At 38.9% G+C, this 14,537-nt stretch overlaps 1 protein-coding gene across 1 annotated transcript in view; it reads right to left on the bottom strand.

The window, feature by feature from the left end:
• Positions 1 to 14,537, bottom strand: part of ATP10D (ATPase phospholipid transporting 10D (putative)) — a 106,308-nt gene that overhangs the window by 6,097 nt on the left and 85,674 nt on the right. The window contains exons 17-21 of the mRNA XM_032274098.1: positions 13,469 to 13,545; positions 12,303 to 12,428; positions 8,419 to 8,619; positions 4,877 to 4,957; positions 3,293 to 3,397 (exon numbers count right to left, since the gene is read on the bottom strand). Coding sequence (XP_032129989.1) covers positions 3,293 to 3,397; positions 4,877 to 4,957; positions 8,419 to 8,619; positions 12,303 to 12,428; positions 13,469 to 13,545 — 590 coding nt within the window. The remainder of the gene's footprint in view (positions 1 to 3,292; positions 3,398 to 4,876; positions 4,958 to 8,418; positions 8,620 to 12,302; positions 12,429 to 13,468; positions 13,546 to 14,537) is intronic.

Genomic DNA, 14,537 nt, shown 5'->3' with positions numbered 1-14,537 from the left:
TCAGTTGAACTCATGGAGGGTAGAAGGATGGTTATCAGAGGCTGGGAAGGGTAGTGGAGGTATGGGGGAGGTGGGTATGGTTAATGGTACAAAAGAAAAATAGAATGACTAAGACCTACTATTTGATAGCACAATGGAGTGACTATAGTCAATAGTAATTGTATATTTTAACATAACTTAAAGAATCTATTTGGATTTTCTGTAACTCAAAGGATAAATGCTTGAAGGGAAGGATACCCCATTCTCCATGATGTTATTTCACATTGCATCCCTGCATCAAAACATCTCAAGGACCTCATAAATATATACACCTACTATATACCTGCAAACATTTTAGAAATAAAAAAAAGAAATTTAAATTCAAAAAAGAAAAGTATATCCCTATTTTAATGTATGAGGCTGGTGCAAAAATAATTGCAGTTTTGTTCTACCAACCTCATAATACTAACATTGTTATAAAAGTGCTGGGTCTGGGATTTGATTAATCTCTGTTATAAAGAGAAATGATCAAGAATTACTATGATAAAACATAATAGCATCAAACGAGATACCTCTTTGATATAATCAGAAGTATGAAAAGAGAATTACCTTCGCATTATATAGTATTTAGTGTTATTTAGTGCAGTTTGCAGTACTACTTAAAATCATGGTGTGTACTACTGGTGGCACATATCATGCTTTTTAGTGAAACACTGCCTTTATTAATCTATTTTATTTTCTAGGGCTATAATTTTCAAATAAAATCAGATTTTCTCCTTTTCTCTCCTAATCTTGCAAAGTATTTCCCCACGGCAGATATCTTCGTAAGAGTCACAAAGACTGCTTATTTTTAAATAAAATGTATAAACCACAAGGAAAACGTTAGCTAACTCCTGGATTAAGATATCTGTGCCCTTAAAACAATAATTCCTTTTCTTCTTTCTCAAATGCCTTTCCTTCTATTTGAGCCATATTGCTCCAATTTTTTTTTCTCTTAAAATATGCTTTTGGCAAGTGAAATAGTGACTTCACAGAGTTTATACATTTAAGTGAATTGATACAAAGGAGTAAAAGTCAAGGAATACTGGGTAAAAACCAACAGGGAAGTGGGAGGTGGCAATGAGATGGTGAATAAGAGCATGAAGGGAAAGAGTTTTATACTTTCAGAATGGCTGATTCTTTATTGACAAGAGACCCGCAAGGCCAGGATCTCTAGCCATGCATCCTCCAGCATAAGAAACAATTATCTAACAATGCATCCTTTAAACAGTAGTCACTGTTTATCTTTGACTCTAGCTTTCATTTCCCGTCTTGGTGAGGATGGCCAGCATTGCTTGCAGTCTTGACAAAATATTCCTCCGCTAGCCAAAGCCTATGACTGAAGCTAGGGAAATAAGATTCCATCACAAGAGAGTAGACTTGTAGCACAATGGGGCAAGAGCCGAAAGAAAATGAATGGAGCCAAGTCAGGCCAGAGGACCATTCTGACAAGCCTGTCCATTAGTCTCTGTTCTGTGGATCTCTGGAGTCACTCTGGTTTCTCACATATTTTTGCTTTTCTTTATTTTGTTCTATCATGGTTCTTCATTATATTTTTAATAACTTTCCATTTGTCCAAGTTATCCAGATGATGTTGCTAATAATCAGTGAACCCAAACTGATACACTTTATGTGATAAATCCTCTGGAACATTAATAAATGTCAGAATCTTTGGCACTTTCTCAGGTGGCTACCAAAAGTACCAGTGCAATTGCTTAAAAATGAATAGGTATAAAAACAATCCCAAATATTTCAGTTCTATAATTCCCTTCACTCTACCCATGTGGTATTTGCAGGTATTAACCTTTTACTACATTTCAGCTTGTAAGATTTGATTATAGATAATTACAAGCAACGCAACTAATGTCCAAAATAATCAACCCTACTTTAGAAATTGTTATAAACAACTTTGTAATATAACTTCATATATTTCAAACTATAACCTTATTCAGCTGTTTCCTATTTAAAATTCATATATTACCAGGATGGTAAACTGAAAACTGGTTATTTAATCATTTATTTATCCACTCAAATATTTTTTGAGCACCTGCTGTGTGCTAGTATTGTCCTTAACACTGGTCTACAGTGTTGAACAAAATAGGCATGAACCCCTCCCTCACAGAGAGTATAGTCTAATGCGGAAGATAAAGATGAATAAGCTAATCACATTGTTTTGTTTTGTTTTTAGAGACAGGGATTCTCTCTGTTTCCCAAGCTGGAGTACAGTGGCATGATCATGGCTTACTGCAGCCTCCAACTCTTGGGCTCAAGTGATCCTCCTGCCTCAGTCTCTCGAGTAGCTGAGACTGCTGGCATGTGCCACCACAGTTGGTTATTTTTTGTAGAGACAGGGTCTCACTATGTTGCCCAGGCTGGTCTTGAGCAGCTATGTTCTTGGCTTCATGTGATCCTCCCACCTCAGCCTCCCAAAGCTCTGGAAATGCAGGTGTGAGTCACTGCACCTGGCCTCAGATAATCACATAATTAAATAAATAATTATAAATTATGATTAGAGTTATGAGCAAAAGCAAGAGAATGGTATCAAAGACTGGGTGGTTAGAGAAGGGCTGTTGTGGGAAATTATATTTTTGATGAAATCTAAAATAACATTTGAGCTGGGTGACATGCAGGGATACAAGGGGGAATGAAAAATACCTCCATTAAAAGATATGTTAAGTGCCAAGGTCCTGATGTTGTAGTGATAATGAGCTCAATGTACTGAAGAAACTGAAAGAGGGATAAGGTGGTTCCAGCCCATGAATATGTGGAAATGAGATTGGAGAGAGAAATATGGCATCATTGCATCATCTTAGGGCTTTCAAATTTTATTCCAAGTACAATGGGAAACCACTGAAGGGTTTTACCCAAAGGAGAGCCAAAACGGCCTTTTTTAATTATGAGGAAGGGATAAAATCATCCCTAAAATCACTTTACCAGGATTATGATACAACAGCTTTTTTCATTTTCATTGAAAGTTATCAACTTGGTCTTGAAGAATGAAGGGTAAATATCCCTCTAGTCTGTCTCATGTCTCCATGAACCATCTGCCACCAATACTACCAAAGGGAGCAGGCAGGTGTTTTCCAATTTCCCCAGCTACACATCAACTTCAGCATAATGGCATTCAATGATCACCCAGAGTAGCTATGATCACCCATCTCCCATAGATTCATTACTCTTCTCATTACCATTTATCTTCAGGGTCACTGCTAATAGAAGTCATATCCAAGCATAAAATACTTTTGGCTACTTCAGAAGCAAGAAGACCACTCACCAAACTCTTGCTTTCAATGACCAGATGGAGGAGAATGATGAACAGAGCAGCTGTGTTCAGGGGGTTTCCAAATGCAAAGATGTCAATATCTGAGCCCTGGTAGATCTACAAAGAGAGAACATTAGATGATCCTGGTGAGTTGTGCACACTTGGTGTGGGGGGCATCACTTCATCTATAGCTCAACCAAGGCTTGAGTCCCTTCTACAATGTCCTTGTGAAGTGGCCATTTGAAATAAACTTGAACATTTTTCACAACTAAGAGACTGACTCTCTTCCAGAGAGGGCATCTAATCTTCAATTTTTTTCAACTGGAATTCCTCTTTATTCTGAATCATAATTGATCCTCCTGGAACCTTTTACTCACACTTGTAGCTTTTTAAGGTATAGATAAATTTGTTCTACTTAACAGAGCTACAAATCTTTGAGGCAGTTATTATGACTGCCTTTCCTAGGTAAATATACCCTCCTTTCCTATATGTCTTCAAGTCCTTAAACTATTCCTCTAATGACACAAGTTTCTCATGTTTCACCATCATCTTCATTCTCCTCTGAATATACTTCAGATTGCCTTGTTTATATTTCTCTTGAGGTACAGTAGAGCCAGAAAACTCCAGCAAGGCTAATTCAAATGATTTTATTTGAAAAAAAAATAAAAACTGTTAATTTAAAAATGATCATTTTTCATTCTTAATACTGTACTTCTATTAATATCATCCATGATAAAACAGGTTTCTTGAGGAGAGGGGTATATGTGGGTGAGCAGCTACACAATGCTGCTTTGTGCTTGGTGTTAGCCTAAATTTTTTAAAATTAAATTTTATACGTTCTTTTCTTTGTTACATTTCTTCCGTTCTTTACCTGTAAAACAGGTTTCATAGTTTTAGCGACAGTACTTATGGAATCTTAAATTTAATACCCTGAATATCATTCGAGTAGAATTAGCCCAGCACCACTAATAAAAGCTTTCATATTCTGGCATTTCCTCTCTGATTATTTTTTAGACAGGGTCTCATTCTGCTGTCTATGCTGGAGTGCAGGGGCACAATCACAGTTTACTGCAGCCTAGAGCTCCTGGGCTCAAGTGATCCTCCTGCCTCAGCCTCCCAAATAGCTGGGGCCACAGGTCCACACCACCATGCTCAGCTAATTTTTAAAACTTGTCTAGAGATGGGGGTCTCATTATGTTGCCCAGGCTGGTTTCAAACTCCTCAGCTCAAGCAATCCACCTGCTTCGGCCTCCCAAAGTGCTGAGATTACAGGTGTGAGCCACTGTGCCCAGCCTGTCTAATTTTTGACTAATCTAATTATACAGCCAGACATCCAATTTGTTTCAAGTCACTGACAAAATTCTTTAAGCAGTACAAGGTTAACAAGAGACCTAAGAGGACTCAAACTAGGTACTTCTATCTAAATTTAATCCATTACCTAACCATAGTTTTTGGGGGAGATTATAATTTAGTCAGTTAATAATCAACCTGATTATATAAGCAATCTGCCCTCCTTTATTCTGATACTGGTGGCAAAATACAAAGAAGCATCACTGATTCATTAATAACAAATATACTGAATGAACAAAGACTCACAAAATAAGGCACAAAGAAGCAGACTAGGCTTTGATAAAAGGCATCCAATAAGGTGATCCAGAAGGTGTGGGGTAAGTATGCCTAGAAATGAAGCAGATAATAGGGAGGGAGTAAGATTAACAAGGATCCAAGAAAAGAAACAACACAAGCCAGTACTTACATTTCATTTGCTTCTCTGAGAGAAAACTCCATTTCTTCATTCTTTCACTCATGAGATAAGTGGTATTTGTCAACACAGGTAAAGACTGAGGGTAATTGAATGTGATGGGTTCACAAGTAAACATGATGAAAAAAATCCTTGAAGGAACATTTATTCAACTCAGGTTGCCTTTATTACTGGTTACATTTTAAATCTAGCTGAAATACACCAGTAGTCCTAATTCCTCCTTGCCTACTGATCTGAAAGTACTGTTCCAAAACTTCTCCGACTATATCCATTCCTCTTTCTCTAAATCACTCCCTTCGTTTCAATTCACTATCAACTGTTTCTGTGAATGGCTGCATAGTCATCTAACTGCCCTCTTTGTTCCTCCTCTACTCTCAATCTAATCTTCCCAAATCAGCCAGATGGTCTTTAACCCATTTCCCATTTAGAAAAAAAAAAGAGGCAGCTTGCTTCCAGTGCAGTATTCTTGGGGCAAATGGGAAATGGACTAAAAAAAAATGTAAATCAGTTCATGCCATCTCTCTAATGAATCAAACTGGCTTCTTCCACTCCCCGCAATGACTTTCCACTGCATTTCCAACACCATCTAAGTTTCTTCTCATGACCTATAAGGTCCTATATGGCTTGCCCACTAAATAATTCTCCACAATTACTTCTTGCCATTTTGATTCTGCAAAGTGACCTTCATTCTTTTCCTCAAATGTGCCAAATCCATTCTTTCCTCAGGGACTTACCTATGCTATTCTCTCTGCCAGGAATTCTTTTCCTGGATCTCCTACATGAGCAGTTTCTCATTACTTGTATCCTAGCTCAAATATTACTTCGTCACACAGGCACACCAAACCAGTTTAAAAGTTGGGCCCACTCAGGCACTCACTACTGTGGAAACCTGAGAAGTATATCATCACTGTCAGGAATTCTGTCTGTTTAATAAATTTTCTAGTTCTCTCCATGGAATGCAAGCATCATAAAGCGGAATGTTGACTCTTTTATTTAAGTGACTAAAATAGTGCCTTGGATATAGCAGGTGCCCAACAAATATGTATCGAGTTAATAAAGTATTGGTATACAAGTTTCCATGCACTAAGCTGCTTCCTACGCAACTCTTAGAGAAAAAAAGAAAAAGAGTAAGTAGAGAATGGTAAAATTATTGAAAATTATTTTCAAACAAGAGTCAACTCTGATTGAAGTTGGATTCTGAGGTTGTGTGAAGGATTCTGAGGCTGCATTCAGATCCAGCAGGAAAGAGTGCTATCATTTATTAGTAATATCTCCCATGAACAAAAATGGAAAAACGTGTCACATCCATGAGCTAGTCTTTTCTTAACATGCTCTCAGTCTTGTTTTCTTCCAAATGCAGAGGCTGAAACTTCTTTGAAAATGTTACACTGTCTCTTAAAGAACAAAGCTTTGTAACCATACAAATTTTCCACATACATTCTTCTATTCTTTAAAAGAATAAACTTGGAATTTTTACATCTATCCTTTTTTATCCCTTTTTCCTCTGGAAAATCAAAGCATTGAAGATTCATTGTTTCCAGCCCACTTTTCTTTTCTTCTATTATTTCCTCACTGGGTATGATGGGATATTCTACCTGCCTTTCTTTATCCAAGTGTTCATAACATCTCAGCAGAAGCCCAATCCAATGGTGGAAGAGAATGTGCCAGAGACAAAGGGGCAAGCAAAATGCCACGGACAACAGAGAACCACTTAGGGAGAAGTTAAAGTGTAACTTCATGCATCTGGGGAAGCAGAGGTTGCTCAAAGAACCTAGAGTAAAAGAAAAGAAACACAATTTCCCCCAGTCACATGAGGAACAGGACTAACAAAAGTAAAGAGGGAAGGATCATGATTAAGATAAATGAGAGGCTGGAGGGATTAACTCATGGGGTCTACCGGAAACTGAAAGGGGAAAATCTGGACATGAAGCCAAAGACAGAAAAGAAGGCTGTGTGGGTGATGAGAGATAGGGGAGAGGCTTCGTGGAAGGGAAGTGTCTGACTGCAGACTCCCACACTCATCTTTAGAGAAGAGAGATTCTGTAGCCCTGGAGAGTATATTTCACTACACTGAACACAGGAAAAGGGCCCAAGCATGAAACAATTTGTTTGGAGACCAAGTTCAAAGAAAGGACACGTTTTTGAGGATAAAGTCAATGGAATCAGTTACCTTTTATCAACAGCTACATGCTGGGACAACCTGCCTGCTATGATCATGTTTTATAAAACTGGCCATTTCACTAGAACAATGTGTACAAAGGATCGGTGAGAGGATTCAACAACAGTAAACAATGATCTCACTTCTCCCAAGGATAAGGACCAATACCAATCTTTAGTCCATACAAATGGGGTTTTAAAATGCTGGCTATAAAAACTTTAATTGAAAATCTCCCTCAATCCTCCTTTCCTCAATAGACTTGGAATTTCAATTATGCCTGGGGCTTGGGACAAGCTTCAGTGACATCAACCACATGTTCTTGCATCCTGGTTTGAATTTTAAGTCACATTGGACTCCTTTAGGAAAATCCATGCAGTTCCTTGATTTGAAAGGATTGGATGATATTAAAGGATTATGAGGTTCTCTTCTTCCCTGAAAGCTGAATCTGTGATTTCTCTGTCGGTTGTTCTAGGTAGTATAAGGATGCTAAATGACTCTCAATTCCATTTCAAGTCAGGATAGTTAGACTCATGGAAATAAACGCATTATTTTAAATTTGTGATTTCCTCAAATTTCTGGTTAATTCTGGAGGGTAAAAATGACAATATTGAAAGCTTATTATGGCTGGAAATTGTACCTGTATTATCTTCCTTAATCCTTACCTCATTTCCATAAAGTAAAGACAACTGCAGCACAGGCAAGTTAAAAAATGTACCAAGGTCACATAACGCAGAACCAGAATTGAAACTCAGACTAAACAGAACCTATTATTTCTAACATATGCCAAACCACTTTTTAGTGGTGGGATTTCTTGAAAAATTATTTAACCCCTTCAAGGTTGAGATGCTTTATCTTAGAATGGGACCAATACTAGGTTCTGTCTCAACTTGTTTTCATGAGGATCAGTGAGACAGGGAATGTTAAGTAGTTAGCACAACAGATGGCAATGAGGTTTAGTAAATGTTAGATATTATTGTTTATAAGGTTCAAACTTGAGATTTCTTCTTATAAGTACCTAAAGCCCTTCATAGATTAATCTGTATTTCTCTCAAAGGCAAGTAAGTTAATATCTGCTACATGAGTAGAGATCTTTTCAAACAATCAGATATTTCAAACAGTTCTGAGTGGACTGCAATATTCGGCCTGGCTAATGAAGAAAACACACTGGCGTTGACAATCGATATGTATCCATCCAAACACTCTTGTTTTAACACCTACCTCTGATTTCTGACCACTTTTGTAAAGTTCAGGCAGTTCCATGAGGGTCTCTGCAGACACATCTTTCTCCAAAACACCATAAATGACAGGAGGGGCAGATGTGAAGAGGAGGTTGAAGAAGATCAAAACCCAATAATCAGTCATGGATGTTCCTGAAAATCCACAAAAGAACTGGTACCAGAAAAGGAGGTTCACGTAGGCCTGGAGACACAAAGAAGGACATTCAGATCTTAGAATCAGTAATGTGTGCTATGATTACACATTCCAAATGCTGCCGTTTTGAGCTGGGTGACCTCAGCCTCCCTGCAGTTTTCTTACATAAGAGAGGACCACAATTTACCTTGTAGCTTTTTTGGGTAAATATTTTATTAAATTGAAGTGTGCACATATATATACACACACAGACAGACACGTAAGCACACACATACACACACATACACACACCCCACATTTACTATGTGGTACTAGCACTGTTCTAAGTGCTTTATGAATAATTCATTTAATCATCACAACAACTTGGGAATTACATTGTTGTTGTCATTTTACAAATCAGGAAACTGAGTGTAATGAACAGAATGTTTGCGTCCTCCCAAAATTCATATGAAATCCTCCTGAAATAAAACTCCCTCTATCTAAGCCCAGTGTTGCTTCCTGTGGTCTTCCCTGCTTGAGAGCACAGAGCATATCCTCACTGTGACAATGTTAGGAGGTGGTACCTTTGGGGGGTGATTAGGTCATGACATTGGAGGCCTCATGAATGGAATCAGTTTCTTTATAAAAGAGACCCCAGTGAGCTCTCATCATCTCATCTCTTTTTATGTGGGGATATAATGAGAAATCTAAAACCTGGAAGAAAACCTGCACCAGAACCTGACTATTCTGGTACCCTTATCTGGATTTCCAGCCTCCAGAATAGTGGGGAAGAAATGTTTACAAGCCCTGTACCACCTGTCTGTGGTACTTTGTTATGGCAGCCTGATTGGATTAAGATACTGAGGAACAGAGAGACTAAGAAACTTGCCCACAGGCATGTGGTTCTAATAAGTAGCAGAACAAGTATTCAAATTGAAGGACTTAACACTCGATGAAGAGAACTAGCCCAATCCCTGGCACAGACACAGAGTAGGCACAGCACAAATGTCCATTCTCTTGCCTTCTGGGTTTATAAATACGTAGTGGTAAAGTGGAATGGTGCCAGCAGAGTGGTCAACCATCCCAGTTTGCTTGAGACTGAGGGGTTTCCCAGGACTTGGGACTTCCGGTGCTAAAATGGGGACACTCTTGGGGAAACCAGGACAGTTGGTCACCCTAGAGGCCAGTCGCGGGCATCCTACATGGTTTCCTGCAGTATTTTGTCTTCTCAGACAAACTAAGTTCAGTGTAAAAAGCTCTATGCTCTCAAGCAGGGCAGGCCACAGGAAAGGACACTGGACTTAGATAGAGAGGGAGTTTTGTTTCAAGGCTGGGGGATACCTCCCATTGATTCTTTGCCTTTAGGCCATTTTCCTAACCTCCCTGAATTATTTCCTCCTCTTAAAATGAGAATTATACTACCTTAGGGATTAGTGTCAAGGTCAAGTTAGAAAATGGTCATGATCGGCTGGATGCAGTAGCTTATGCCTGCATGCCAGTACTTGGGGAGGCTGAAGCAGGCAAATCACTTGAGGTCAGGAGTTCGAGACCAGCCTGTCCAACATGGTAAAATCCTATCTCTACCAAAAAATGCAAAAATCAGCTGAGTATGGTGGTGCACACCTTTAGTCTCAGCTTCTCAGGAGGCTGAGGTAGGAGGATAGCTTGAACTCAGAGGTTGCAGTGAGCCGAGATCACACCACTGCACTCCAGCCTGGGGGCCAGAGTGAGATCCTGTCTCAACAAACAAGCAAAAAAACAAGAAAGTTGTCATGATCTGTAAAGTGTCTTATATTCTTATAAAAAAATATTGTCATCATAGATACATTAGAACCTCAGGACAAGGGCCACAATCCTTAGAAGAGATTTTCTTAGTCTAGCATCTATAGACATGCATGATGCCCAGTTTCTGAAAATGCATGAATCTTGGGTACAGGTGGTATGGGACACTATTCTGGAGGAATGAATCCATAGTCTTCATTGGCACCTCAAAGGTTGTCCAATATCCAAGAACCACGGCCTTAGAAAGACAAGCTACTCTAATGGCTTCTGGTCCAAGTCCTTTGCACAGCATATAAAATATGCACTGTTTAGCTAGGTAAATAAGAGATATAAATTAAGTCTGGAGATTATCAATATGAATGGCCACTCAAGGATTACAGAGCAGGAAGACCACTGAGGTCCTGATTCTCTCTACTAGTGAACACCCTCTCTCTCTGATAGTGTATAGCATCTCTTCCTAATACTAGTATTTCTTAACTGTTCGATTCAATCTGGAGTTAAAAAGAGGAGAGGAGGTGAATGGATATTGCCACAATAGGGGAGGAGGTGAACAAACGCAAAGGTTTAAAATAAAAACTTGGGAGGGGGGCTCCTCTTTAAAAGCCATTGACCACTAAGTGCTGGAAGTGTAAATTACAAGCCCCAGTTTTCCCCAGAAGTGCATACTTAGGCAGAGATTTTATACATTTCAAATATTTTCCTAAATTATCTGAGTTTTACTAAACTTTGACCAACTGCGTTAATTCTAATTATTAAAGTCTTGAGAGATTCCTGGAAAGTGTATTGTGCTGCAGGGAAAAAAAAAAATGTTCCTACTGATGGACATAGGCACACACGCACACAGAGTTCAAATACACATTTGGGATCTCCTAAAAACAACTTTTTTTTTTTCCTCAAAATGGTATTTTAATAGAGTGACATCAACCCCTGTCTACTACTAACATACTACATATGAACTTTAATGACTAGAGTGAATTTGACCTAAAATTCATGACACATTTACATTAAGTACCCCGACTTAGAGGATACTTAGATGCATATGATTTTATTAAAAAAAAAAAAAGGAAACTAAAATTTAAATAGCATGTTCGAGAGTAGAGGCCTGGATTTCTAATCAAATTCTGCCCTTTTAGGAATTACATAATTAAAATACAGTTCCTTTATCGTCAAATAACTACTGAGCACAAATACATTTGATAGGTTGGCTAGATAATTCTCGTATCTGTGAGCACCAGCCAGCTACACACTAAGACATTATACTAGGTTTTCATCTGTATCTGCATCTTTATTATAACACAAGGGGCATTAATTTGGAAGAGCTGATATTTTTTGGTATTTCCAGTAAAACAGAAGCCAACCTTCTCATTCTCTACTGACAGATAGCATTAAACATTTCATAATTCTGCTTGTCACAGTCTTTTTTATGGAAGGTCAAAAATTAGATTTTAAATGAAACAGACAGGATTGAATTTAAATGCACAGGGAGAACAAAATGTTAGCAGATGGACAAGCCTGGCAATTTGCTGTCAGCAGCTGAAACATATCACATTCCCAGCTTAGTTCTGATAAGACAGCAAGACCGTCCCTGGCTGCTCCCAATACATCAATAAGGGTTGAGAGGCCGAGCTGGGTGGATCACGAGGTCAAGAGATCGAGACCATCCTGGTCAACATGGTGAAACCCTGTCTCCGCTAAAAATACAAAAATTAGCTGGGCATGGTGGCACACGCCTGTAGTCGCAGCTACTCAGGAGGCTGAGGCAGGAGAATTGCTTGAACCCAGGAGGCGGAGGTTGCGGTGAGCCAAGATTGTGCCATTGCACTCCAGCCTGGGTAACAAGAGCGAAACACCATCTCAAAAAAAAAAAAGAAGGAAAGTGAGCTTAGCATAGGACACTTCCTTTTTATCCCTAATGCAACAGGCTTGGAAGGTACGAAGGGAGAAGGGACAAATTATCTGGGGTTACATACCACATTCTTATAGAAAAAATAGAGAATCATGTTGGAAAGCCTTGTATAACACCAGTGCCCGTGGACAAGAAGAAGCTTGCTGAGATGTTTGAACTGAGAAACGGCAAAGTCACTGGCCATCACAGCCTGCAGACGCAATGGAGAGAATGTCATTTTGAGCCATCAAACATGTTAGAACAGACACAGCCCTGTCAGCCTCACCGTCACTACAGTCCAATCAGTTACATCTGCTGTTTAAACCTTACATGCAGATTAAAAGACAAAACACACACACAAAACAGCAGCAACCACAACGACAAAACCCATGCATACAGAACCTTTATGGACTGCCTAGATTTACCACTCAGCTTCCCAATACTGTCACATGAGACAGGATTTCTCTTTGATTACTACTTATGGTGCACTTTCAACCAATGAACTTTTTTGCTAGAAAGCAGCTTCCTTAGCAAGAACTCTGTCTTCGCATCACAATATGAATTTGCTTCTCCTCGGGGAGAATATTAAGAAGCATTGAAGTTATGACTTCATATGGCTTTGTATAATGTGTCAGGCAAAAGGTATGTGAATCCCTCATCTCTCATAAAGATGTTGTAATTTACAATTCTTGGGAAACCCTAGGCCTCATATTCCACCTTCCTCTGACAGCGCTTGTTCCATACATGAATGAAAATCGGTTTTCTGGATTATGAGCTTTTATCTGAATTCTGTGCCTAAAATACTAATCAACACACACACACACACACACACACACACACACACATGTGTGCACAGACACTCCCACCTCCTTCCTTCCTCTGTCATATCCTCTTCTTTCCCCTTTTATTTTGGTCCTCCCTCTCCTGCCTCAAGATCTTTAGGTCCTTCATTCAAATAGTAGCTTCTTCAGAGTCAGAATTTACGCAGCTATTGCAGGACTAAAATATATATTCCTGTGATTTAGATAAGCTCTGTATTTAACAAGTGAACAATACAGCTAAAATTACCCAGGAAAATGCCATAATACTCACCTAGGAAATAATCAATGAATGGATGAGTAAACTTCCTGCCTCCTACTCCTCAGCTAGCCACACACAGACTCACTCGGCCACAGAGAATTTACCATGGAGAATGCTGCCTTTGGATGGGCAGGTCAAGGCACAGAACTTGGGTGCACAATATCCACTCACCTGCATGCCTTCTTGACCTGAGACCCCTATCCCAATGTCTGCCACTTGTATCATGCTAACATCATTGGCACCATCACCTTCACGAAGCAGAAGAAAGGAGAGAAATAGATGAGGAGTAAAGAAAGGGTGTAAATGTTGCAAATCAATGGGGGCAGCTCAAGTAAACAGAACAATCTTTCAAAGTTCATCCCTTTCTCCAAGTTTCCCAGAAGAAAAGTGAGACAGAAATAAAGCAGCATTCCACTGCCATCAGGAAGAATTCCAAACTCAACACTGCTTTAAATTCCTTCATGCTATGGCACGTACCCAAACTGATCTTGTTTTTCATGCCACTCATGCTACGTCCAACTCTCCAGATATACCCTTCTCCCTGTAGCCATGCACATAACACTGTCCGTATCACCCCCAGCCCATTTTCCTGGGTTTCATTTGTTTTTGCTCTCAGCTTAGATGTCATTTCCTCTGGGAAATCCTTCTCATACTTTTTCAAGATCAGATGCCCTTTCATTAGGCTTCAGCACCACCCTATGTATCTCTAGCAAACCTATCACACAGCATCACGGTTTCATGCAGACTTACTGGTCTCCTCCAACACAGAGAGCTTCTTAGGAGGAGGTCCCACATTCCTGCTGGTAATGAGCATACATTGTTCTCAACTGCTCACCAATAATTCACCTGTTTTTCAGTAAAAGTATACTGATTTTCCTTGGAAATTCTTAGTTTGTGAGGTTTGTTAGGGTGAACTCAAACCTCCATATTTACAGGTAGGCAAGTGACCCAGATCTGTATAATCAGCATCTCCTATTGGTTCCTGGCCTCAGTAATTGGTTCCGAGATGAATATATGACTTCAGTTAATATTATTATTAATTATTAATATTAATCATTAATATTAATTATTATAATATTACTATGTTATAATATAATCACAATATATAATGTATGAGATAAATTGTAATTATATATATAATTTATCTAACAAATATAATAATCATAATATAACTATGTTATAATATGTAAGTATAATATGCAATTATAATATAAGTCTAGGAGTTTTCACTTCAGAAACA

This window comes from Sapajus apella, unplaced genomic scaffold (assembly GCF_009761245.1).
Source record: "Sapajus apella isolate SASKATOON/1434 unplaced genomic scaffold, GSC_monkey_1.0 scaffold5, whole genome shotgun sequence".
Classification (NCBI taxonomy): domain Eukaryota; kingdom Metazoa; phylum Chordata; class Mammalia; order Primates; family Cebidae; genus Sapajus; species Sapajus apella.
Note: the sequence above shows the minus strand (reverse complement) of the source record. Positions and strands in the feature narration are given on the sequence as shown.